Genomic DNA, 26,423 nt, shown 5'->3' with positions numbered 1-26,423 from the left:
GATATTTTAGAGGTGGAAAATATAAGAATCAAAAACTTTCAATTCATTGCTGAGCCGGCTTCGGAGACATGTGCTTACAGTCTCATCTACTGGGAGCATGAGGTTAGAGAATCATGGGAGCCCAGGCGCTGAAAGCCAGCTGGGCAACACGGCAAAACCCTCCAGGCAATACCCCAAACAAACAAACCATCACTGTATTCAACAGCAGAATGGAGACAACACTGGAAAGTCTACTAAGTTGAAAACAGTTCAACAAAAAAATGCATCACTTTGAACAGTGGAGAGGAAGAGAAAAGAGAAATTAACAAAAATGAACAGAAACTTGTAGGATACTATCCAAAGATCTTAATGATTCTGTCATTAGAATCCCAAGACCACCATGGTTTGACTGTGAACCGCCCCTGTAGGTGTTCAGTGCTGGGTCCCCAGCTGAAGTGGTTTGAAAGAAAAAGGCCCCCAAAGGTGGTGGCACTATTAGGAGGTGAGGCCTTGTTGGAGGAAGTGTGTCACTGAGGAGGCAGGCTTTGAGGGCTCATATATGCTTAAGTTATGCCCAGTGAGACAGACCACTTCCTGTTGCCTAGGCTCAAGACGTAGGAATCTCAACTGCTTCTCCAGCACCATGTCTGCCTGCATGCCGCCATGTCCCCACCACGATGATAACGGACTGAAACTCTGAAATTGTAAGCCCTCCAATGAAATGTTTTCTTTATAAGAGTTGCCGTGGTCACGTGTCTCTTCACAGCAATAGAAACCCTAACTGAGACACCAGCTGCTGATGCTCTTTTAAGAACTTGGAGGAAGTAGATCCAGAGAGGTTCTGTCTTATTCTGGACCTGCTCTCCTCCCCACGCCTCCTCTCTCCTTCTTTCTTCCTCTCCCCCTCCCCCCCTCCTGCTTCCTGGCTGCCAGGTGAGCATCCTGCACCCCAGCTGCCAGGGCATGGTGCTCAGGCCCAGACACACAGAGGCAGGTGAGCATAGGCTGGACCATTTGAAACTGAGTCCAAACACGTAATACCCTCTTCTAAGTACTGCCATTCTCCTGTCACCACGGAAGGGACTGAGGAGAGGAGCAGAAGAGTCCTCAGGGTCTGGGGACATAGCTCAGTGGCAGAATGCATGCTTGGTATGCATGGGGCTCCAAGTTCAATGCCAGCTCTGCCAACTTAGCTGAGGAGCTACATCCCCAGCCCCCCAAATATTTTCAACAAAAACTGTATATCTAACAAAAACAAACAATCCTCAGAAATGAAGGCAAAATACAAGTCATTCTGAAATGAGGAAATTTAAGGCGATAAGCTGTCAGCTCTGCGGTGAAAGATGTGCTTGGCTGACTGTTCTTCTAGAGGTCCTGAGTTCAATTCCCCACAACCACATGGTGGCTCACAACCATCTGTAATGAGATCTGGTGCCCTCTTCTGGCCTGCAAGGACACATGCAGACAGAACACTGTATATAATAAATAAATAAATCTTTAAAAAAAAAAGAAAAATGTGCTTGGGAGGTTCCTCAGGAGGAGCAGGAAGGAAGATGTATGACCCAGGGGATGGAGAAGGACCATCAGAAGCAGTTAACAGCTGAATTATCAAAATGATGTAATCTCGCCATTGGCCTGTCTAAACATATGGATGACGGAAAGCAGGCATGACAGACATCACAGGAAGAGCTGTCAGTTCATGTGCACGGAAAACAGTTTAACGTGGAAGGAGGCTGTGGAGTGGGAGGTCCTTATCTCCTTAAGGTGGCTGATCCACAGAAGATCTGAGGAGATGCAGGCACTACATTCCCCAGAGCAAATGCTAAGAGACATACTAAGAAAGCCTGGCGATGGTGGCGCATGCCTTTAATCCCAGCACTCGGGAGGCAGAGGCAGGCGGATCTCTGAGTTCGAGGCTAGCCTGGTCTACAGAGCGAGTTCTAGGATGGCCAGGGCTACACAGAAAAACCCTGTTTCGTAAAAACAACAACAAAAAAGTTAAAAAATAATAAATTAAGCCAGGTGAGTCTTTAATCCCACACTTGGGAGACAGAGGCAGGTGGATTTCCATGAGTTCAAGGTCAGCTTGGCCTACAAATCTAGTTCCAGGGCAGCCACGGATACCACAGAGAAACCCTATCTAAAAAAAATAATAATAAGTAAGTAAATAAACAAATGAATGAATGAATGAATTACAATAAATAAATAAATTAGGGGCTGGAGAGAGGGCTCAGTGGGTAAGATCACTGGCTGAGGAGCGTACCCAAGCTCAGTTCCCAGCATCAACATGGCAGCTCACAACTGCCTGTAACTCCAGCCCTATGGAATCTGATGTCTCCTTCTCACCTCTGTGGGTACCAGCATACATGTGGCATGTAGACACACTCACAGATACATATAAATAAAAGTAAAAAAAATAATAATGATAATACGTAGGGAAATCCAAGCGGTATACTAATAATTACTCGAATGTCAGAAGGCAGGAGAGAAGAAAGAAAGGGAAAGAGGCTGTGGTGGTGTGAATGTAAACGGCCGCCATAGGCTCACAGGGGAGGCACTATTGGGAGGGGTGGCCTTGTTGGAGGAAGTGTGTCACTCTGGCGGCAGGTTTGAGTCTCCTATGCTCAAGATACTGCCCGATGTCTGAGTTCTGAGTTCACTTCCTGTCACCCGTGCAAGATGTAGAACTCTCAGCGACCTCTCCAGCACCACGTCTGCTTGCACGCCGCCACGACCCACCATGATGATGGACAGAACCTCTAAACTGTAAGCCACCCAATTAAATGTTTTCTTTTAAAGAGTTGCCGTGGTCATGGTGCCTCTTCACAGCAATAGAAACCCTGACTGAGACAGCGGGTGAACATAAGCCAGATATTGTGGTTCACATTTTGGAATTCCAGCATGGAGGAGGTAGAGACAGGAGATTCAGGAATTCAGTGCCAGCCTCAGCTATATAAGGATTTTGAAGCCAGCCTGTGTTACATGAGATTGTCTTCAAAACCAAGAGTGAATATGAAAAAAGTAAAGAAACTACATATATGATAATTAGAAAACTAAATCCAAAAATATCAATAACTATGTTAATATAAATATTCAAAATATAAGATTATTAAAAATATTTTAAATAACATCCAAGGGCATGCTATTTATAAGAAATCCACTATAAATATAATGATATTGACGGGTAAAAAGTAAAAGGATTGAGCTGCGCATGGTGGTCACACGCCTGTCATCCCAGCACCTGGAAGCTGAAGCAGGAAACTGAAGAGTTCAGGGCCACCCTGCCTACACAGTAAGACCTTGTCCCTCAAGACAAAGCAGCCTGGTGAGATGGTGCAGAGGGCAGAGGCACTTGCGCCCAGCCTGACGACCTGAGTTCAGTCCCGCAGGCCCACATGATAGAAGGAGAGAACCCACTCTCGGAGGCTGTCCTCTGACCCACATATGCACAAAAAGCAAAGTAAACAGAACAAGAGCACCCGGGGCATCTTCGCCACAAACGACCACTTATTGGAAAGTTGTGTCTTCTCATGAACACATTAAGTCTGCTTTTGATGGTTTATGCTAAGCGAGAGCTGCTCTAGCCAGAGGAGGTGAGCTGTGGGTCTATCCAATGGGCTCAAGCCAGGCACAACCCAGGGGCACATCCACGTGCTGTTGGTTTCCATGAGCTAACTTGTTCGGGAACAGGTGTCCTCAGGTACTGACCCCCTGCCTGTGGTCTCCCTCACACTCCCTGCGGACGGAACAGGGAGCTGCAGCAGAGGCTGTTCAGCCCACAGGGCCTCAACCACTTACCACACCACTGCACAGCAAAGGTCTGCTGGCCCCGCTACTGAGCAGAGAACACACCACACAGAGGAGGGCCCAGGCCAGCGCTGCAGCAGACAACCCAGGCTCCATACCTTGTCTGGGTGTGGCTCCGGGGCCTGGTCTTCCTCTTTGTTTCCCGGGGCGCTGGGTTCTTGTCTCGGTGGCCCAGCTTTTGATCTAGCCTGACTTAAAAACTCACTAATGGAATCATCCTTCTTCTCCTGCTTGGATGTGTCCCATCGTGATGGTTTCCTGGATTCTAAAAGGCAGGAACCCAACAGAACTAGAATTAGTGAGGAGAAGGCAAATTCTTCAAGACTGGCCTTTCATTTGCTCAGAGTCTCAGGACACCTTGGATGGGCCAGGCTCAGGGGATAGCACAGGCACAGACAGACCCAAGCGCTAAGGTTAGACACGGACCTGGCCTGACTGACGGGCACCAATGCACGGATATTAGCCCATCTCAAGGGGTAAGTCTGCACCGTGATCGCACGGAGAGCTGGACTACCCATGACTCTCTGCCTTCCAGCCCATGAGGGGTTGAGACCCGAGTCAGTGCCTTGGACCCAGGGAGCTCTACTCACTGTCAGAACCGCGTTGCTGTGCGGCTTTTTCACTGGGTGCTGGCGCTGTGGGCGGAGGGGCTGGCTCCGGGAGCGTCAGGAAGTTGAAGACTGAGTATTTATCCCGCTTCACTCTGGGTAAGCCGACTAACGTCGAGCTGGGGGTAAGAATGGAAAGAGATGGACTTTTAATAACAACAGCTGCGATGAAGCCCTTTTCCTAAGAGCCTTGCTGTCTCTCACTGGCTCTCCAGCTAGGCCACGGGTCTCAAGTCGTCTCTACTTCTCAAAGCAGTTCAGGAAGGCAGAACCCTTGACTTTAGAACCATGGAGTAAGGACTGCTGGGCCTGGTGGCGCTCATCTTTAATCCCAACACACAAGAGGCAGAGGCACATGGGTCTCTGAGAGTTCAAGGCCAGCCTAGTCTATACTGAGAGATTTTTGTCTTAAGAAAGAAAGAATAAGGACTAGAGCTTTCTACAGCACATGCTCCCTGGGAATGTTTTTAAGAAGAAGAAGCTAACCTGTGGTTTTAACTGCGTTATTTATTTCATGTGTGTGAGTGTTTGTCTACATGTATATATGGATGGATAGATGTGCATCATATATGTGCCCGGTGTCCATGAAGGTCAGAAGAGGGCAGCAGATCGCCCTGCAACTGAACCACCATGTGGCTGCTGGGAACCAAACCTGGTCCTCTACAAGAGTATCCAGTGCTCTAGCCCCTGAGTCACTTCTAAGGGTTTATGAAGGGAATTTAAAAACAAGGCATTAGGCTGAAGGGGGGGCCAGTGGCAGAGAGCTGGCCTAGCGTGTACAAGGCCATGTGTTTGATCCTAGCATGCTCCTAAACACACAAAAGGAAAAGAAAACACAAATAACATTTGTTATTGTTGTTTGACATAAAGGCTCGCTATTACATAGACCAGGCTGGCCTCAGTCTCACAGAGATCCGCCTGCCTCTGCCTCTCAAGTGCTGGGATCAAAGACGTGCACCACCATGCCCAGCTGTAAGTAACGTTTTTTAAAGTAAAATGTATGAGAATCATTTAAAAAATGGCAAACATTTAATTCCAGCACTGGGGAGGCAGAGGCAGGTGGATCTCTGTGAGTTCGAGGCCAGCCTGGTCTACAGGGTGAGATCCAGGACAGCCAGGGCCACACAGAAAAACTCTGTCTTGGGGGGAAAAAAAAGGCACACGAAGTCATTAAGACACAGAATAAAGTTTACCTGTATTTTAGCAATGGATTAACAGGTCACAATATATGTGGCCTGCGCACAGACACACGCACGCAGACACACGCACGCAGAAACATGAATCAAAATTAAAGGAGGGCTGGAGAGACGGCCAGCAGTGCTCACTGCCCTTCCAGAGGCCCTGGGCTGGGTTCCTAGCACCCATGTCCTGTGGCTGCAGCTCCAGGGGACCTGACACTGCCCTCTTTTGTCCCTTGAGTCCTCACGTACACATACAGAGATGAACAAGAACACGAGAAAAAACTTAAAGAGAAGCTGAAGTGAGTGTGCAGCCTTCACAGCTCCCAATATTTAACAGTTGAGTTCCTCCAGACACAGGGAATGCAGGAGTATAAAACAAGCCTTACCGGGGCGGGAACGGCTCGGTGGTTAAGAGCACTGACTGCTCTTACAGAGGACCCAGGTTCGGTTCCCAGTACCCATGTGGTGGCTCACAACCATCTGTAACTCCAGTTCCAGGGGATTCAATGCCCATGTGCAGGCAAACACATAAAATAAGTCTAAAAAATGTTTTTCTTCAATGAGCTTTAATGGAGCGGTTACAGTTTTTACTGATGTAAAGACAGGCTAATCCAACTTACCCTGGATAAGGGTCAGGGACATTAAATCTCTTACACAGAAGCTTGTCAGGGTGCCACTCAAACGTGTCTCGGGTGAGCTTCCCAAACATCTTCATCTTCACAGCTGACTGCTTGTCACTGACGTCATTCTGGAAGAGACAGACGGTCAGATGTAGTCAGAGAACTGACTTCACTAGTCCTCCATGTTAGAAATGTCAAGCTTTGGCTGGAGAGACGGCTCAGCAAAGAAGATAGCACATTGCTCTTGCAGAAGACCCAAATTCCATTCCCAACAGCCAAGTCAGCAGCTCACAACCACCTGTCACTCAAGCTCCAAGGGGATCCCAAACCTTCTTCTGGCTTCCACGGGCACCTACACTCACATGCAAATACTCATGTGTAGATAAACACATATATGAAGGGTTTTTTGTTGTTTTTTTTTTCTTCTGAGTTGGGGTTTCTCTATATAGCCCTGGCTGTCCTGGAACTCTCTCTGTAGACCAGGCTGGCCTCAAACTCACAGAGATCCACCTGCCTCTGTCTCCCAAGTGCTGGGATTAAAGGTGTGTGCCACCACTGCCCAGCTGAAGAATTTTTAAAAGCCAATAAAAATAAATCTTAAAAATGTATGTCAGGAGACACAGACAGGTGGGTCTCTATAAGTATGAGGCAGACTTGTCTACAGAGCAAGTTCCAAGCTATCCTGGTCTATATAGCAAGACCATGTCTCAAAAACAAACAAACAAAAAGGGTTGGAATTGGAGAGACGGCTCAGTGGTTAAGAGCACTGGCTGCTCTTCCAGAGGACCTGGGTTGGATTCCCAGCGCCAGGATGATTCGACCATCTGGAACCATAATTCCAGGGAATCTAAAACCTCCTTCTAGCCTCTGAGGGCACCAGGCACACATGTGGTACACAGAAACACATAAAGGCAAAACACTCATATATATAAAATAAATAAATAAATATATATATATATATATATATATATATATATATATATATATATATATTTTAAATGCCAAACTTCATTCCATTGGACTTTAATCAAAAATAAATAAACAAACACTGGTCTTGAACTATCAAAGAGTTTGGGTTGTTACACTGCTTAAATATCTTGTAAGCTAAATATCAAATTATTTTTTACTTTACTATGCTATGTGTATCTTGATCTTTTCACTGATTAAGAATACTCAGTGCATGGTGTTTTTAATTTTAAAATCACTAGGAGGGGCTGGGGAGATGGCTCAGTCAGAAGTGCTTGCCACATAAGCGTGAGGCCTGAGTTCATGTCCCCAGAACCCATGTGAAGGTTAGGTGCAAGAGCATGTGTCCAGAATCCAGCACTGGGGAGGGGGAGACAGGTGGGTCCCTGCAGCTCACTGACTAGCCCATCCAGCTCAATCGATGAGCCCCTAGTTCAGTGAAAGACCCTGCCTCAAAAACAAGGTGAAGCCAGATGTGGTGGCTCACACCTGTAATCCCAGCACTTGAAAGGCTGAGGCAGGAAGAACAGGAGTTCCAGGTCAGCTTGCCTATATGAGACCTGGTCTCAAAAAACTACATAAGTGACAGAGGAATTGAGAAAGGCATTCAATGTTGACCTTAGGCACATGCACACGTGTGCACACACACATGCAAATGTACCTAAGACACAGTGTACACATCCATATGAATAAACATACACAAATTAATTAATTAATTAGTTAAAATTGACTAGAGAGCTTGGGAATGTAGCCTGATGATTAGATCATGTACATAACATGTATGAAAGCCTGGGTTCAGCTCAGTCCTACAGCTGCAGAACAAAATGAAATTCACCAGGTAGGCACATGATGGCCACAGACCTCTTGATCTCGAGGAACTTCAACCTGATCCGAGTCGTCCTCCTCCTTGGCGTGAGTGAACCTGGAGGAGAGGGTGGAGTGGGATGACACGTAGAGCTGGGCCGCCCGAGCGAACTCTTCCCGCTCACGGCTTCGCTCCCACTCCGTCATGCTGGGGTCCAGGCATCGTTCCAGAGCATCTGTGGTACAGGGAACGAGGCACCATTTTACTCCAGGAAAACGTGGGACTTGAGGGAGAGCATCAGGTGGACACCACTGCGCTGCTCACTTCCCAGAGGACAAATACCCAGACCCTTGTGTGGAGATGGGGCACAGTGGGCGCTACCTCCAGGCAATATTACTCTTTCTTTCATAAGATGTTTCTTTTTCTTGCCTACAAGCATGTCTGTGCACCATGTGTATGCCTGTTGGATCCCCCAGAAGTGGAGTTATGAACGGTTATAAACTGCCATGTGGGCACCGGGAATCAAATCCAATCCTCTGCAAGAGCAGCCGGTGTTCTTAACTGCTGAGCTATCTCTCCAGCCACGGTTCAGTGAGACACTTTTTATTGACTTCTACCCATTACATGGTACAGAGAGATCTGGAAAGCTGATGTTTGGCTAAGAATACTGGTCCATCCAACTATGGCCTGTGCTGGGGAAAAAATTCTTTCTCTACCCCTTTTCTGTAATTTTTGTTTTGTTTTGCTTTTTATTTCTTAAACAAGGACTTGCTACATAGCTGGGCTGGTCTTGAACTCTTGATCCTGATGCCTCAGACACCCGAGTGCTGGGATATTTCTACCATGTGTTTGCTTTTTAGGGTCAAATGTGAGGGCCCAAAACCTCTGCACTGTTTGGACCATGACAAGCAAAGCCGATGACAGATCAGGACGTTTGGACTTCCAGCCTGTGACAGGAGGAGAAGCGAGGCTGCCACCCCAACCAGGCCAGCACCCACCTTTCTGACCCTTCTTCATGTGTACCAAGAACTCTTCGTATCGCCTCTGCTTCTCTGGATCTTTGGCAAAAGGCTTGAAGTTGCTGGCCCTTGTGGTGGCGGTCCCACTGCCCGGGGCCAGATGCCGTGAGCTGTAGGCAAGGTCTGGCGTGGAGGTCTGTTCTCTGCGGCTGGAGGCGGTCTGGGCCAGACTCCTGGCCTTGGCTTGAGCCGCTTTCAGGTCAGCTGCCTGCTTCGTTTCTTTAATTCTTTCCTTGTCTTTCTGGGACAGAAACTCCAACACTGAAGTAGCTGATCCTAGATAAAGAAATAACAAGAGACAAAAGATAGATTTACCTTTTGTTGTACACAGTCGCTCTCACTGACGTCTATAATCAGAGATGAGTGTTTATGCTTACTGTTTCATCACTATTTATATATCCCTGTGAACTGTGTAGTCACATAATAATGGGGCAGTTGACAAAAATGGAGGTGGCCATGGGCACAACTGAAGTAGAGCAAATGCCTAGAATATGTTCCATGCCCAGGATGAGGACTCGGGCCCACTGGTGGCTGAGGTCAAGGCTTCCACAGTCTTCCCACTGAGCACAAGCTCACTGGGCACCAACTCCCCAGTAGACACTGGCCCAGGGTCCAGGGGTGATGCAGGTAAGGTCCTTCCTCTCATTCCTGAGATGGGAAGGAAGCCAAAGAGTTTCCTGCTGTGGACTGTTATGGAAAAACAGCTATGGCTCATGTCTATAATTCTGGTATTTGGGAGGCTAAGATAGGATTATCATGAGTTCAAGGCCAGCCTGGGCTACAGACCAAGGTCTTGTCTCTTGTCTCTAAATAAATAAGCAGGCTGGTGAGATGACTCAGTGGGTAAAGGCTCTTGCCACCAAACCTGATGACCTGAGTTCAATCCTGAGGACCCACATGGTGGAAGGAGAGGACTGACTTCAGCAAGTTGTCCTCTGACTTCCATACAGGCACTGTGGTACATACACACACAGGCACACGGGCAGGCGGGCAGACAGACAGACAGACAGACACACACACACACACACACACACACACACACACAGTGAAGGCGCCAGGCATGGTAATACACATCTGTAACCCCAGGACTCAAAACGTTGATAGAACAAAACAAAGAATCTAGGCTAGTGGAGGTCTACATAGTGAGAACTGTCTCAAAACAAAACAAAAAGAAAGAGGCCAGGTACCGGCACAGGCCTTTAATCCCAGCACTTGAGAGGCAGCAGCAGGAGGATGTCTATGAGTTTAAAGCCAGCTTGATCTACACAGTGAGTTCCAGGACAGTCAGGACTGCATAGAGAGAGGACTGCCCATAGAGTCTCAAAAAACAAACAAACAAACAAAGAGGGGGTGGAGAGCTGGCTTAGCAGTTCCTGCTCTTAATACCTGGTATGTACACCAGGCAGCTCACAACCACCCATAACTCAAGTCCAGAGGATCCAACATCTTTTTCTGGCTTCCACAGGCACCAACGTGAATGTGCATACACATACACACGTAAGTAAATTTTAATAAAATTTTTAAAGAAAACAAATAACCTGAGTGGCACACTCCTGTAATCTCAGCACTGTGTGACAGAGGCAACAGAACTAAGAGTTCAAAACCATCCTTGGCTTCCTTGAGAATTTAAGGCCATCCTGGGCTACGTGAGACCTTAAAAAACAAAATGAGGAGCAGCAAACAGAACAACTACCCCCAAGTAATAATAATAAAGTCTCTGTACACTTCCATACGCTGTCTATAATACACGACATGGTTCCTACAGCCTGAGACTACCAAATGCATACAAGGACCGTCAGTGGGAAACCGCAACTCCCCATTTGAGTAAGATTCTGTCGAACATAACGAGTTCAGTCTCTCACTGCACATACCTTGAACAGGCGTCTCTCCTAGCAGCTCCCCCCGCTTGGAGGCATTGAGCTGATGCCGACTGTGCGTCCCCGAGTCCTGTCCTGCTTTCCCAGACGACTGTGATAACACCTGAAGTAAGTGAGCATTGTCGCATGTTGCGGCGACCACAGGTCTGAAATAATGCACCGGTCGATAGTCTCTGGGCAACTGAGGGGGTGGATAAATCTTAACAAAACCAGACAAAACAAAGGTCAGGAAATCCAGGCTGCAAGATCACACAGACTTCATAAAAAAACCATGACCAGCCCGGGTACACTTGGGAGGTGGACAACAGCACAATACTCTGGCCCCTAAGGGCACCAGAACCACTGTCCCAGTGGTCCCACCCCGCAGACATCACCACTGCTGATATTTATGTTTCCCATGCTGAGAACACTAAAGATGAGAAGACACAGCATGGTGTCCCGTGCCGCGTGCACACCCAGCCCACTCACTGTAAGACAAAACATTACAAATGTGTGATTCAAGACTTTGAAAAAAACTTGAAATTACGTAGTTTTAAATTCAAAACTCTTTTTTTTTTTTAATTTTTATTTTTATTTAATACAGTGTTCTGCTTGCATGTATTCCTGTACACCAGAAGAGGGCACCAGGTCTCATTACAGATGTTGTGAGCCACCATGTGGTTGCTGGGAATTGAACTCAGGACCTCTGGAAGAGCAGTCAGTGCTCTTAACCTCTGAGCCATCTCTCCAGCCCCTCAAAACTCTTTATTCAGGCTATGGTTCACCTCTAAAGTAAAACTTGAGATCTTCATGTTTAAAAATGTATTTTTATTTTATTTGTGATTGTGTGTGTCTGCTATGTAAGTGTGTGTGTGCAGTGTGTGCGTGTACCTGTGAGGCCAGGCGAGGACATGAACCCCTTAGAGCTGGAGTTACAGGTGTTTGTGGGTGCTAGGATCCGAACTGCACTCCTCAATGTTAAGCAACAAGTGCTCTAACCACTGGGCCATCCCTCCAGTATCTCGCCCTGACTTGACTTCTTAATTCAAAGTATGTTTTTAATTCAGACACTGAGTAGAGCTGAGGATGTGGCTCTGTTACAGTATTTGTAGAGCAGTCACAAGACCCTGGGTTCAATCCTCTGGAACCACCCCCGCAAAAAAAAAACACAAAACAACGACAAGCCAGGGTGTAGCTCAGAGCTAAAGTGCTTGCTTAGCATGCAAGGTCCAAACCTCAGTGTGAAAGAGATGGGGGAGGAAGAGAAAAGTTGACAAAACTGAAATTTACATAGATTGGTGAAATTTTGGGATTTATAATTCTGAAGACATTAATGACTGCAGAACAGAAAAGTTAAAAAGAAAGTGGGGTTTTGTTGTTTATTTGGGGGGTGATGGACCTTGCACACACAGTACACAGTCTCTATTATTGAGCTACATTCCAGCCTAAGCCTTAGACGCTTTTTTGGAAACAGAATTATACTATGTAGCTCTGGCTGTCCTGGAACTCACTCTGCAGATCAGGCAAGCCTCAAATTCAGGAATCTGCCTGCCTCTGCCTCCTGAGTGCTGGGATTAAGGTGTGCACCACATACCCAGCCTTTAGATACTTTAAGTAACTACTGAATGGTGTCCTTGCTCTTGGTATAACAAACAGATTAACAGTTGCACGTACATTGACTTCTAGAATTAGAAGTTTCCCAAAGTGGGAACCAAGGCAACTCTGAACTGGGCACCAGGTGAAACACTCAGTCCCAGGTGCACGCTGGCCAGAGAATGTTTCACCATGTTGATGTCTGCATCCTGTCCTTACTGTTAGGAGTTTCCAGTTCCCTAGGGCACAGTGGAATTACTACCGCCGGGAAACCACTTTTGCTGGGAGTGTGTTTACTTACTTACACATGGCAGGCGAGTACTCTCCCATGAGCAATATTCCCCAAACACAAAGCTAATCTGAAAGTAACAGAACTGCCTTCTATTAAGGTGCAAGGGTTTGGGGTTCTGTTGTAACCACTAGGCCACATTCCTGGCCTATCTTTTAGTAGAAGTGTCTTTTTTCTTTTCTTTTCTGTTTTTAAATGTGTATGGGTGTCTTGCCTGTATGTCTGTGCACCACAACATGTACGTCTGGTGCCAGAAGTCAGAAGAGGGCGTCATATTCCCAGGAACTAGAGTTATAGACACTTGTGAATCACACCTGGGGCCTCTGGAAGAGCAGCCAGTGACCTTGACTGAGGGACCCCCTCTCCAGCCCACCTTCTTCTATGACAGAATCTTTCCCTGGCATGGAGCCTGTCAAGCAGGCTCTGCTGCTGGCCAGTGAGCCTCTGGAGTCTCCCTTTTCTGCCTCCACACGGGATGGCAAGGACAGCCACCACACCAGCTTTCTTGACATGGGTTTGGGAACTGAATTCACATCCTGAGTACTTTACCGGCTGAGCTACGTGACGGGTGTCCCCCACACACCCTTTTTTGAAACAGGATCTTGGTCAGTTTCCTGGGTTGGCTCAGAATATGATTCTTCTGCCTCAGCTCCCAAGTGCTAGGATTACAGGTGTGTACCAGCACACCCAGCTTTCTTCTAAGAGTTTTAAAGGAGCCAGGTGTGGTGGCGCACGCCTTTAATTCCAGCACTCGGGAGGCAGAGACAGGTGGATCTCTGTGAGTTGGAGGCCACCTAGTTGACAGAGCGAGATCCAAGACAGCCAAGGCTATTACACAGAGAAACCTGTCTCAAAAAACAAAACAAAAAAAAAAGGAGTTTTAAGGGAAGAATATGCATAAAGAAATATCAAATTTCCATAAGTACATTGATACAGCTCAATTGATTACTTAATATTATAAATAAATATTAAAATAAAGAATACATAAAGATTAAAATAAACATTGTAAGCACAAGCCAGGAAAATAATTTTAATGTAAAGGTTTTCTTACTTTCTTTGAAGATAGAGGTTTAGAAGCCAAGGAAAATCCTTCCAAAATTTTGCCAACATATCGAAGATCTCTCTCTGGTTCTACAAAATGAAATCACTGGTTAATTCCAGAAGTTGAGGTGATTAGAGCAGACAAAAGACTCTTATCTTCCAGAGCATAAGCAGTGCGCCCGGGTGAGATCATTGGGAGGGAGCATTGAGGGACAGAATGGCATTCAAGCCCTCACACTTGTGTTGACACAGTGACTGCAGGGTCAGCTGCCTGGACAGCAGCCTTGGCCTCCCGAGACAAGCACCCAGCATTGTCTTCAGACACCGCCATGACGTGTCGCCTCACCAGGAGCCCAAGACCGAGCTAAAATAACCCAAAGACCTGTCCCCTCCCACCCCACCAAGGAACAGTGACCTGGGTTGCTCTTTGGAGTGAAAGTCATGGGAGTGTAAAAAGAGGAATCCTAACCCAAGGGTCACTTCTCACACCAGTGCCCCAGGGTGGCTGTCTCCCAGTTTCCTTAGCAACAGCACAAACAAGGCTCCCAGGCAACACAATCAGGTCAGCTGTGTGCTCGCCCTAGGACAAACTGTTGTTGCAAACGAAATGCTAACAGTAGATAAAGACCACAAAGTAAGGAAACTGAGTGACCAACGCCCTCTGACTGGAGCAGGGGACAGTCCACTCACTGTCACTACCCTGTGACAAAGGGCCTGTGAGTCACAAGATGACTTTCTGCAGAGTGGGTACACATAAGATTCATTCCAGCCTCATTAATTGCTGGAAGAAAAAAAAAAAACCAAAAGTCAACTGTGGAGACTGGGTGAAATGAGGATCTATTCACGCAGTCAAAAGGAAAACAGCACATGCAGGGAACATGTACAACTTTAAAAAGGAGAGAGAGAATTCCCCAAACTCATGTGGTCAGAACTGCAGGCTTGGGGACCCTGGGAGCAGCGGAAGAGAGACTGAGAGAGGAGCTCCCAGGTGGGAAGGTCCCAGAACTCGGGAGCTGCAGCCCGGACTTCCTGGGGAGCCCGTCAGCAGGACAGAGGCGCACTGTTCAGGAAGAGTGAAGGCTGGAACATACAGCACTACAGACTACCAACTGCTCTAAGACAGAGGGTGGGGTTATTAATTCAGTTAGGTCACCTACTGATTACTGATATAAGTAAGATAACTCTTAGCAATTTCATTCTCCTATCAGTTTCTAGAGTATGCTCAATTAGTAATTGGTATTTTACATTATTATATAATTAATATGTAACATATTATTGATGGTATATCAATACATTAGCTATATAACATAAGTAATAAATCAGCACACAACTATTAATATAATACTATAACACTTCTAATTTATAAGATGTGAAATCATGTATCTTTGGGGCATGGGGATGGGCAGGTACTGGGACAGAGCCTAGGCACTGACTCTATTAGATGCTCCCAATTCCCCATCCTGTCTACTCTCCTGCACCATTTCTAAAAAGCACGACTAGAATGCCAATCTAAGCCTAGGATCTGAATCCCAGACTGGCCTGAGATTTAAGTTGTGTTGAGAGACACCAATTATTATAATAATTAAGTCTATAATTTCAGCCCCTGGGAGGTGGAGGCGGGAAGAGGACAACTCTGGACCAGCCTAGGTTACATAGTTAGACCTTAACTAAAAGGAAACGTTGGGTGAGAGATGGCCTTGTCGGATGCGGGAGACAGGCCCAGCCCAGCTGCGCTGTGCTACAGGTTGTTGGCCCTGTCATTTGGTCCCAAGTCTGGTCTTCTGACCTGCTCTCAGGTGGCTCAGCGGCCACCCACCAGTTCCCTGAGCTCAGCGTCCTTGGTGCTGTCCGACCACAACACGGCCCCAGCCCTGGTCCCAGCACACCCCATCTTCACTGCTGCCTGGAGCTGGGGCTTAAAGCCCGTTCGCTCTTACATCCTATCCACTGCAGGCCAGGCAGGCCAGACTTCACTGCACGGCTCACAGCAATCCTCTGACTCAGGCTTTCCAAGTGCTAGAATTATAAGAACGAGCCACTATTTCTTACCCTGCATATTTTTTAAGTTATTAATTCTTATTTGATGTGCATGGGTGTTTTGCCTAAATGTATGTATGTACAGCATGTGTGTGCCTGGCACCTGTGAAGGCCAGAAGAGAGCATGAGATCCCCCTGGAACTGGAGTCACAGGGGGCTGTGAACCATGTGAGTGCTGGGAACCAAAGCCAGGTCCTCTGCAAGAGCAGCCAGTGTCCCTAACTGCTGAGCCATCTCTCCAGCCCCACATCCTGCATCTTTGACAAGCCCTACTCTAAAGTTTGGTCCTCCAGTACCAGAGCCTACAACCCCTTGCTCCCGAGGGCCGGACAAGCAGTCCTACTGCCCGAGTGGCCAGGGTTACCTTTCTGATTCTTGTAGAGCTTGGGAGCTGTCCAGCCATAGAGGCCATCCCCAGGCTCCTCATCCTTCAATACAGTGTCATACTTGGATAGAGTTTCTGTGGCGTAGATGTCATCATCCTCCTCTTCCAGAGCGCCTACACCAAAAGCCTGAAAAACACCAGGTTTCAAACACAGCTCCCAGGCTGTAGGTAGTCAGTCTGCACTGCAGGGCGAAGCTGCGTGAGTGAGGGTAGGACCCTGCACACCACGCGACACTTCCAGATCACTGGGAGAGAAGCAGAAGGAAACCCCAGGTTAGAGGAGCCTGAGTCCACTGAAAAGCAAGGACCAGAAGCGAATGCACACTCCAGCTCAGCCACAAGCCTCCAGCTTCAGCAGCAGCCCCCAGCACAAGCATGGGCAGAGATGTGCAGAACACCCACACAGCACTGAATAGGCAGAAACAAGGCTCTGACAGGAGAAAGGCAGACACGTCTGTCTGTCTCTCGTCAGCATGGCCAGGGTCTGAAGACTGCGGAACAGCCTGAAAAGTTTCTTTTTTGTTGGAAGAATGAGGAAAAGGCAATGAAACAAAGTAACTCAACCATTTTCTCTTCTCTTCACTTTTTTTTGAGATCATACCTCACTATGCAGCCCTGGCTGGTCTGGAACTTGTTAATGTAGTCCAAGCTGGCCTGGAATTCAGATCCACCTGCCTCTGCCTCCCAAGTACAGGAATTAAAGGTGTGCGCTACCACACTGACCCACTTTCCCTTTAAAAGGGACCTGGGAATCCGTTTGAGAAGGTGGGCAATTGAAAGCTCGCATCTTCCCAAAAGCAAACAAGCCCCAAGTCAAAATGACTCCAGGTGTGCAGTAGCAAAGGAGGCTGACTCCAAACTAAGCGGCGTTCCTCATCTGTTGAGCCATCCTGCAGGCCCCAGATTGCAATTCGACTAAAGCAAAGCATCGGCAAGGTGACTTTCCGCTTGGCCCCACCCAGATGAGGAAAAGTCCTCCACCGGGAATACGGCTTTCTACCAAGAACACAGCACAGGCTCGTGGGCACTATTATTAAAATTAGGAAGGCATGATGGGGGCTGGAGAAATGGCACAGAGGCAAAGAGCACTGGCTGCCCTTCCAGAGGTCCTTGTATCGATTCCCAGCACCCACATGGTGGCTCACAATCATCTGTAATGAGATCTGGCACCCTCTTCTGGCCCGCAGGACATACATGTAGGCAGAACAAGAATATTGTATACATAATAAATAAATAATTTTTTTTTCTTTATTAAGAAATTTTTGCCAGGCGGTGGTGGTGTGCCTTTAATCCCAGCACTCGGGAGGCAGAGGCAGGCGGATCTCTGTGAGTTCGAGGCCAGCCTGGGCTACCAAGTGAGTTCCAGGAAAAGGCGCAAAGCTACACAGAGAAACCCTGTCTCGAAAAAAACCAAAAAAAAAAAAAAAAAGAAAGAAAGAAATTTTCTACTCACTCTACATACCACCCACAGATCCCACCTCCTCCCAAACAAATAAATCTTAAAAACAAAACTAGGACGACATACATCATAGATGCCCAGGAAGGACCTTCAGGGAAACAGAACCTGGGGCTGGGCATATGGCTTAGTGAAAGAGGACCTGTCTAGTGTATGCAAGGCCCTGAGTTCCAGCCCCAGCACTGGAACAGAAAGAGAGAGACAGACAGAGAGAGAGGAGAGAGAAAGAGAGAAAAAGAGGAGGATGGGGGCAGGAGAGGGCTTCAAAGTCCTCATTGAATAAACAGTGTCTACATGGGGCTGACTCACAATGGGAAGTACATTTGTCAGTGTTTCTGCTTGTAAAATACAGAAACTTTTACCTGGCCAGAAATGCCCAATTTTCTTCCTTTACTCAATCTAACATCTTCAAGAAGATGGCTGGTCCCCTCAGATGGTCCACCAAAAAGATTCAGATGTTCTCCTGGTGTTCCAAACAGTGCTTGGCGGGGGTCCAGGCCCTTGTAGGCCAGCCCGTGTACATTATCTTTAGGTGTCAAATCCACAGGCATGATGTCTTTAGGAGCAAAAGTCACGTTGTCGGGCAGGTAGTCATCATCTTCGTCCTATTCACGTGTGTGAGGAGGAATTAAGGTGAGTCAGCGTCAAGGCCTCCACGCAGTGACTAACTCCAAACACAACAGTTGCCAAACTCGAGTTTCTGCAGCCAGGAATGACCAGACCCCATCCCTGAAGAAATGATACTAGCAAAAGCGACGTCATGGTGAGACTGTACACAGAGGCTGGGGAGATGGACTGCTCTTGCTGAGGAGCCACCTCGGGCAGCTCACGGCTGCCTGTAACTCAGGGGGTCAGACACCCTCTTCTGACCGTGACAGGCCCCTGCACACACGCGCGCGCGCGCGCACACACACACACACACACACACACACACACACAAAATAAAAATAATTTTTTTTAAATAAAAGAATCTAAAACAAAGGCAGGGGTGTAGCTCAAAGGTACGGCACATGCTTAGCATGCCCTAGTTTCAAAACCACCTCAAGAGATAAACAAGAACAAGGCATGGTGGTGTACACTTTAAGCCCATCATCAGGAAGGCAGAGGCAGGTGGGTCTCTGTGAGCTCAAGGCCAGCCTGGTCTACACAGTGAGTTTCAGAGCCAGGGCATCATAGTGAGACCTTGTCTTAATTAATCAACCAATAAATATTAGAGCTGGGATCTCTGTGATGCTAGCAAGTTGCTGACTCCATCAGCTGACACAGGAATGACAGCTTTAAGGTATGGATAGCTCATGAGAGGGGAACTGACAGATCCCTAAAATTGCTTATGATCTTGCTATTTATTTGTTTGCTTATCTATTTGCTTAGGTGTTTTGTCTGCCTGGATCTTTCATTGTTGTTGCATTTTATTCTTTAATTACATTTATTTATTGGTTTATTTATTTATGTGTGTGAGAGAGGAGTTATGTGTGCACATATGTGCACATAGGCATGCATGCCATAGAGTGCATATGGAGGTCAAGGGACAACTTGTGGGAGATGGATCTCTCCTTACATAGTGGGTCCCAGGGATCGAACTCAGGTAGTGAGCTTGGCAGCAAACACCTTTACTCAATGAGCCATCTCACTGTTTTTTGAGGCAGTCTCACTATATAGCTCAGGTTAGACTTTGAGACTTTCTTTCTGCCTCAGCCTACCAGGACTTAGAATATCAGTGTGCACCAGCATGCCTGGCAGTTTTGTGGGGGGTTTTTTGTTGTTTTTTTGTTTGTTTGTTTTTCTCTCTCTCCATGATAGGGATCAAACCCAAGGCTTTGCACATGTTAGGCTCTATTTCCAGCCTGTGATCCTAAAATTTCACCACCATAAAGAAGCACATTCTACTGTAACATACCTCAGACCCTTCAGAGCCTCCAGGCGGCAACGCACAGCCATAGATCTTAACACCAGGATCTACAAAGGAGATCCCAAAGGCATCAGTCATGAGCGACTAAAAACAGACACCAAGTTACTGACCCCTCTACAAGTGCAGAGGCACGCCACTGCTCCTGGAAAGGTGCCGTGGCCTTAGGGTCACAGGTGGATGACAGACCCACCTCGACCTGTGTTCCAATAATGTACAGCATGGACGCAAAGGAAATTACTCCTGTCCTCAAAGAGTTCACTCACATTCAGGGGACACAGAGCATAAGGAAAGAGCAGAAAATAATGTTAAGCTGGGAGTGTCGTGTAGCTCAGTGGTACTTGCCTGGGATGTGTGAAGCCCAGGATTCAGTCCCCAGCACCAAAATGAATGAATGAATGAATGAATGAATGAATGAATGAATAAATAAATAAATAAAGGAAGAGGAGGAGGAAATACTATGACTCTGTGATTCAGTTAAGGTGTGGTTCGAAAGCAAACTTTTACACTCCTGGTGAGAATGTGAACTTGTACAATCCTTCCAGAAGTTACCATGCATTACACCTAAAACCTTAAGATATGTACATGTCACCTGACTTAGCAAGTCTGTTTCTAGCAATATGCAGCTTTCAAAACTATGTTGTAGGGCTAGAGAGATGGCTCAGTGGTTAAAAGCACTTGTTACTCATGCAGGGGACATGGGTTCAGTCCCAGCACCACACGGTAGCTCACAACTGTCTGTGAACTCCAGTTCCAGGGCCCCTGCACACATCAGGGACACAGACTCACTCACCAGGAAAATACACATGTACACAAATTAAATAAAGAAGTAATTCTTTCTTTCTTTGAGAAAAGGTCTCACTATGTAGCCCTGCCCAGTCTGGAGCTGTGTAGACCAAGCTGGACTTCAACTCACAGAAATCCACCTGCCTCTGCCTCCCAAGGGATAGGATTAAAAGTATGTGCTACCATGCCTAACTATTAGTAAATAGATCCTAATATATATCTCACACTCAGGAAGCAAGGGCAGGTGGATCCCTGTTCTCTGTGAGTTTGAGGGCAGCCTGGTTTACAGAGTGAGTTCCAGGAGAGCCAGAGCTATTACACAGAGAAACTTTGTCTCTGGGGAAAAAAAAGAAAAAATGCTGTAATTAAGTGTCATGGCACATCGCTCTAATGCTAGCACTCAAGAGGCTGAGAATTCCAGGCAGCTTGAACTTCACAGTGCAACCCTGTCTCACAAAACAAAACTAAACAAGCAAACCAAACTGTGCACTGTAGAAGTGGCCACAGTCAATGAATGACCTTACCTAGTTTCTGTCTGCGCGGCTTTCTCTTCACCCGGGGGCCGACTCCTTGTCCCTCCTTCCAGCCCATTTTCCTTAGCAGTTTAAAGCCAACAGACATTCTAGACAGGACATGGAAACATTGACAGTGAACTTCACTGGTAATAGGCAACTCCTGATCCAGCGCCTCCGCCTGTCTGGTCTGGTTCACCCCACAGTTACAACACAATGGTACAAGCCTGTGGGCTAGCCTGGGCTTGGGAGCACATCTGCACTAGGGGAAACACACATCTGCTTCTTTGGGCCTTTGAGACGGGCCTATAGAGACTCTGGGTAGTCCTTGTCAAGGAAGCCTGTGGCCCAGGGATACCAGAAAATTCTGAAGCTAGCACATCAGACCACACACCCAGGAACAGAAGACAAAATATACAGAAATCAAAAGTTGGGTGACCACTCATAAGTGGATGCTAGATATAAAGCAAAGAACAATCAGACTGCAACCCACAGAACCAGGGAGGCTATATAGCAGGGGGGACCCTAGGATGACTGTGGCTTATAGTAAGTTTTGGTTTTACTCAATTACTGAGCAAGCCTCAATGAAACATTTCACTATTAGGATAAGAATTTGTACTGTATCAAGCTGATAATAGAAAAATAAATAAATAATATGAAAAATAAATAAATAAAAATTATAAGTGGAGGTACTCTCTGTGGAAAGATAAAGCTGCTCCTAGAAACATTAGTTTCTAAAGGTAAATCCCAGTGCTGGGATGGCAACCTCCCTAGGTGTTGGCCGAGGAGGCCTGTGAGATCCCCAAAACAATACAGGAATTGCCACTGCTTTTGGATGCCCCCCAAAACTAGCTCGTAAGACTCTATTTCTGAACACACCACATGCCTTGGTCACAGGACACAGAGACAGCAAACTGGAACTGGGTTCGAAGCGTGCTCCTTGTTGGGTAGTTACAGTGGTGGGAGGGGCCGCACAGCCTGTGCAGCTGCTGGGGAATTTGTCTTACGCAGCCACGCACTGTGTTAAAACCACCCAGCTGGGCAGCCGAGCCCGCTGGCGCAGCAGTGGCATGGGGTCATGTGTTATGGCACAAACGGCTTTCCGATCGGATCGGATCGGATGCCTGCTTGACAGGAGAGAAGTCACATCCGATTAAAAGTCCAAGACTGTGGAGGGTCACAGGCCCTGGGTAGGGGTGGGGTGGGAGCTACTGCTGTTGTTTTATTAAACAGACATGATGTATCTGTCAAAAAAAAAAAAAAAAGTTGGGTGACAGCCATGCTGCTTCGTAAGCCTGCGCACTTCACCGGGAAAAGCTAACCTCTTCTCTTCTCTACGGACGCTTTCCCCAGCACTTCAGGCTTCGCCAACACCGTGCGCCTCCTTATTCTTTCTCAGGCTCCCCTCCCCACTGTGTGTCTGCTCTCCATGCTAGCTTTAAGGGTATGGCTTTTGTTTCTGGTTTTTTTTTTTCATTCTCTCCTCCATTCTCCTTCTCTAGGCAGCCACCAGGACCTACAGCTTGCTTGTGGGAAGGGACTGTATCTTTTAAACTCTAATAAAATTGTCCTCAAGCTGGGGGTGAGAAGAAAAAAAGAGAAAAGGAGGGAAGGAGGGGAGGGAGTAGAGGGCATGGAAAGGGGGAGGGGAGGGGAGGTGGGTAGGGAGAGAGGGAGGGAGGGTACAGGCCTGTGAGGAAGGGAAGGAAGGGAAGTCACCCGGTTCCTAATAGCCTTCCAGCCACAGACCCCAGTGGCTGACTGGTAGCTGGAACTCTAGAGGATTCCACTGCAATGATCAAAGGAGACATTCTGGGAGAAACTCCTTCCTCACTTAGACTCCCAGTCAGACAACATCTGTGCCTGCAGCTGAGCTATCCTTGAGGAAGACCACCACATGTGTGCAAAGCACCAATGCCAGGAATGAAACCCTTCTCACTTTGCCGACGTGATGAGATCATCAAGCAGCGTGGCTCCAGGAATAGGGGCCGCAGCGGCTGCCAGTTGCCTGGCTTTCTCCCGTATTCTGTCTTTGGTTTTGGAAGCAAAATCATCTGTGGTAACGATAGCTTTAGGTGCTATCCCGAATTCACTAAGATCCTCCAAAGAAGAAAAGAAAACAGAATTAGTTTATTTACACACATACAACAAATACACTTGTACTATCACATACACACTCAACAAATGCACTTGTACTAACCCATATACACAACAAATGCACTTGTACTAACACACATACAACAAATGCACTTGTACTAACACACATACAACAAATGCATTTGTACTTCACATATGCACACATCAAATGCATTTGTACTACAAACACACATACACACCAAATGCACTTGTACTACAAACACACATACACACCAAACGCACTTGTACTACAAACACACATACACACCAAATGCACTTGTACTACAAACACACATACACACCAAATGCACTTGTACTACAAACACACATACACACCAAATGCACTTGTACTACAAACACACATACACACCAAATGCACTTGTACTACAAACACACATACACACCAAATGCACTTGTACTACAAACACACATACACACCAAATGCACTTGTACTACAAACACACATACACACCAAATGCACTTGTACTAACACACACACACACACACACAACAACAACAAAGTTTTAAAAAGATCAGTTTACTAGATATTACTAGATCTGCAGGCTGGAGAGAAGACTCGGTGGTTAAGAGCACTGGTTGTTCTTTCAGAGGACCTGAGTTCAATTCCCAGCACCCATATAGCAGCTCACAACTGTCTGTAACTGCAGTCCCATGCAGTCCGATGCCCTCTTCTGGTATGCATACATACATGCAGACAAAGCACCATATACTTAAATAAATAATGAAAACTTAAAGAGAGAGAGGTCAGATGTGGTGGCACTTGCCTGCGATCCTAGCACTAGAGGAGGCTGAGGCAGGAGGGTTGCGAGCTCAGAGCCAGCCTAAGCTACATAGCAAGACTCAGTTGATTTGTTTCTAGAGGCCTCCTTGTCCTGCCCCTGGTAGTGTACAGCTTACTGTTGCACTGCACTTGATTGTGATCACAGGTGAAGCCATGCCTAGGTTTTAAGGTCACAGGAGTTTGAGTTTAGCCTGGCTCTCAGTTCTTCAACTACGGGGTGCCTCAGGGGCACTGGGAAAAGCCTCAGGCTCAGCGCCCATGGGTGCTGGTTTGGGCAACTGTACATTTGCCTGTACATGACATTCCTGAGTTCAGAAACTGTCCCACCGTCCCCAGCACGGACACAGCTTGAGTGATCGAGAAGCCACTGGCGTACAGGGCACTGCATGGCAAACATCTAAAAGAAAAAGCCTCAGCACGGGGAGAGGGAAGGGGCCACGCCCAAGGATACCTGTCACTGCCTGACCCACCTCTTCATCCATAAAATCTTCAGGTCCAAGGACAGACTTGTCGGCCCTGTTCTGTCTTGAAGACACAAAGGTAGAGGGTGTCCATCCTGGAAAGAAGGAATTTGGACTGTTAGGATCCTAGACAGTATTTCATCTGCTGTTTGTTTGTTTTATTAAGATGGGGCCTGGCCAGCCAGGAACTCACTCGGTAGACCAGGCTAGCCTTGAGACTAGGGATGTAGCTCAGTGGGAGAATGCCCGCTTTAGCCTGCAGCGAGCTCCTGGGTTCTAGCCCCAGCACCTAAATGAGACTTCATTCAGTTAACTGGCTGGTGGTGCAAACCTGTAATCTCAACACTCAGGAGGCAGAGCAGGCAGAGCTAGCTTTGTGAGTTGAAGGCCAGCCTGGTCTACACAGCAAGTTTGAGGTTAGCCTGGTCTATATAGTCTCAAAAAAACAAAAATAGCGGGGCCTGGTGGCACACGCCTTTAATCCCAGCACTCGGGAGGCAGAGCCAGGTGGATCTCTGTGAATTCAAGGCCAGCCTGGGCTACCAAGTGAGTTCCAGGAAAGGCGCAAAGCTACATAGAGAAACCCTGTCTTGAAAAACAAAAACAAACAAAAAATAAAAATAAAAATAAAAAAAGAAAGAGAGAGAGAAGAAAGAAAACAACATGCATTACTTTAAATACAGACTTGATTAGACTATCTAGTGTGACATTTTAGTTTCTCCTTCTCCAGGTCATGAGCAGCAGTGGCTGGTGTGTCACAGTCCTACGTCAGGTGATTCCGGGGCATTCTGATGTTACTCTGGCTCCTTGACCTCTATGACCCCCAGGTGCCTCATCTGCATAACACCTGTGACACTTGTCCTTAGTCACTGAGTCAGAGGAGGCAGCCAGTGATTAGCTGGGAGTCTGCCTGAGGGTACTTAGGGCAAAGTGAGACCAAATGGAAGTCATTATCCGGCTTTAGTCACCTGCTGGACTCTCCCCATTTTCTACAACACAGAAGGAAAGTTCTTCACTTCTAACAGCACTAGAGAATATTCAGTGTTCTGTGGTGTGCACCAAAATGTTTAGATAGCTTTGATTTTTAAAGCCAGGAGGGCATCTGGACATGGGGGCTCATGCCTGTGACCCCAGCACCTGGGAGCCTGAGAACCTCAAGTTCCAGGCCAGCCTGAGCTACACAAACAAGACCTGGGAGAGGGAACCTTGAGCTCTACCAGTCACATGCTTGAGCAGTCCCCGGGCTTCTGTAGCATCATACCTTCCTTTGAGCCAACAGTATTGAAGTATCCTGCAGAGAAGCCGCCACTAAAGGCGCCATGAAAGCGCTTATACCTTCCTTTCTCATCCCTGACAGTCTGGTCCTGAAGAGGAATGGGTTTCTTTGGTCTTTCACCTGGAAAAAAAAAGTAAATGAAAAAAGAGAGAAGTCTGATGAGTTAGAGAGACTTCAGGGAAACTGTCATTTCTTAAACCTAATGTATTGCTGCTCACTTATAACTGCATGTGTTACCATTTATATGAAGTTGTTATTTTAAGACTTTATTAGCTTATAGTTTATAAAAATAAACTATTCTCCTAAGAACTATGTTGCAGCAAGAATGTCCAGGCTGGGGACTGGAGAGATGGCTCAGTGGTTAAGAGCACTGGCTGCTCTTGCAGAGGTCCTGTGTTCAATTCCCAGCACCCACATGGTAGCTCACAACCATCTCCAGTTTCAGGGGATCCAATGCCCTCTTCTTGCCTCCGCAGCACCAGGCATATGCATAGTATACATACATACACACAGGCAAACCTTCACACACATAAAATAAATCTCAATTAAAAACAAACAAAAGGCCGGGCGGTGGTGGCGTACGCCTTTAATCCTAGCACTCGGGAGGCAGAGCCAGGCGGATCTCTGTGAGTTCCAGGCGGATCTCTGTGAGTTCGAGGCCAGCCTGGGCTACCAAGTGAGCTCCAGGAAAGGCGCAAAGCTACACAGAGAAACCCTGTCTCAAAAAACAAAAAACAAAAAACAAAAAAAAAAAAGAAAAAGGAATGTCTGAGGCTGGAATGGCTCAGTGGGCAGAGTGCTTCCACACAAGCGTGAGAACCCAAGTTCAGGCCCATTCCCAGAATCCACTGTGGTAATTTGAATAAGAAATGTCCCCCACAGGCTCACGTATTTTAATATTT

General features: G+C 47.0%; 1 protein-coding gene across 1 annotated transcript in view; it reads right to left on the bottom strand.

Annotated features, from left to right (window-relative positions):
- Positions 1-26,423, bottom strand: part of Gpatch1 (G-patch domain containing 1) — a 49,764-nt gene that overhangs the window by 10,753 nt on the left and 12,588 nt on the right. Inside the window, exons 2-15 of the mRNA XM_059277096.1 lie at positions 25,507-25,641; positions 24,255-24,340; positions 22,786-22,946; positions 20,859-20,956; positions 19,540-19,598; positions 18,005-18,247; positions 16,166-16,313; positions 13,775-13,854; positions 10,857-11,061; positions 8,965-9,261; positions 8,023-8,201; positions 6,196-6,323; positions 4,377-4,513; positions 3,885-4,051 (exon numbers count right to left, since the gene is read on the bottom strand). Of these exons, the coding sequence (XP_059133079.1) occupies positions 3,885-4,051; positions 4,377-4,513; positions 6,196-6,323; positions 8,023-8,201; positions 8,965-9,261; positions 10,857-11,061; positions 13,775-13,854; positions 16,166-16,313; positions 18,005-18,247; positions 19,540-19,598; positions 20,859-20,956; positions 22,786-22,946; positions 24,255-24,340; positions 25,507-25,641 (2,123 nt within the window). The remainder of the gene's footprint in view (positions 1-3,884; positions 4,052-4,376; positions 4,514-6,195; positions 6,324-8,022; positions 8,202-8,964; positions 9,262-10,856; positions 11,062-13,774; positions 13,855-16,165; positions 16,314-18,004; positions 18,248-19,539; positions 19,599-20,858; positions 20,957-22,785; positions 22,947-24,254; positions 24,341-25,506; positions 25,642-26,423) is intronic.

The sequence above is a fragment of the Peromyscus eremicus genome, chromosome 1, assembly GCF_949786415.1.
Source record: "Peromyscus eremicus chromosome 1, PerEre_H2_v1, whole genome shotgun sequence".
NCBI classification, from domain to species: domain Eukaryota; kingdom Metazoa; phylum Chordata; class Mammalia; order Rodentia; family Cricetidae; genus Peromyscus; species Peromyscus eremicus.
This window is presented reverse-complemented; position numbering and strand designations above follow the sequence as displayed.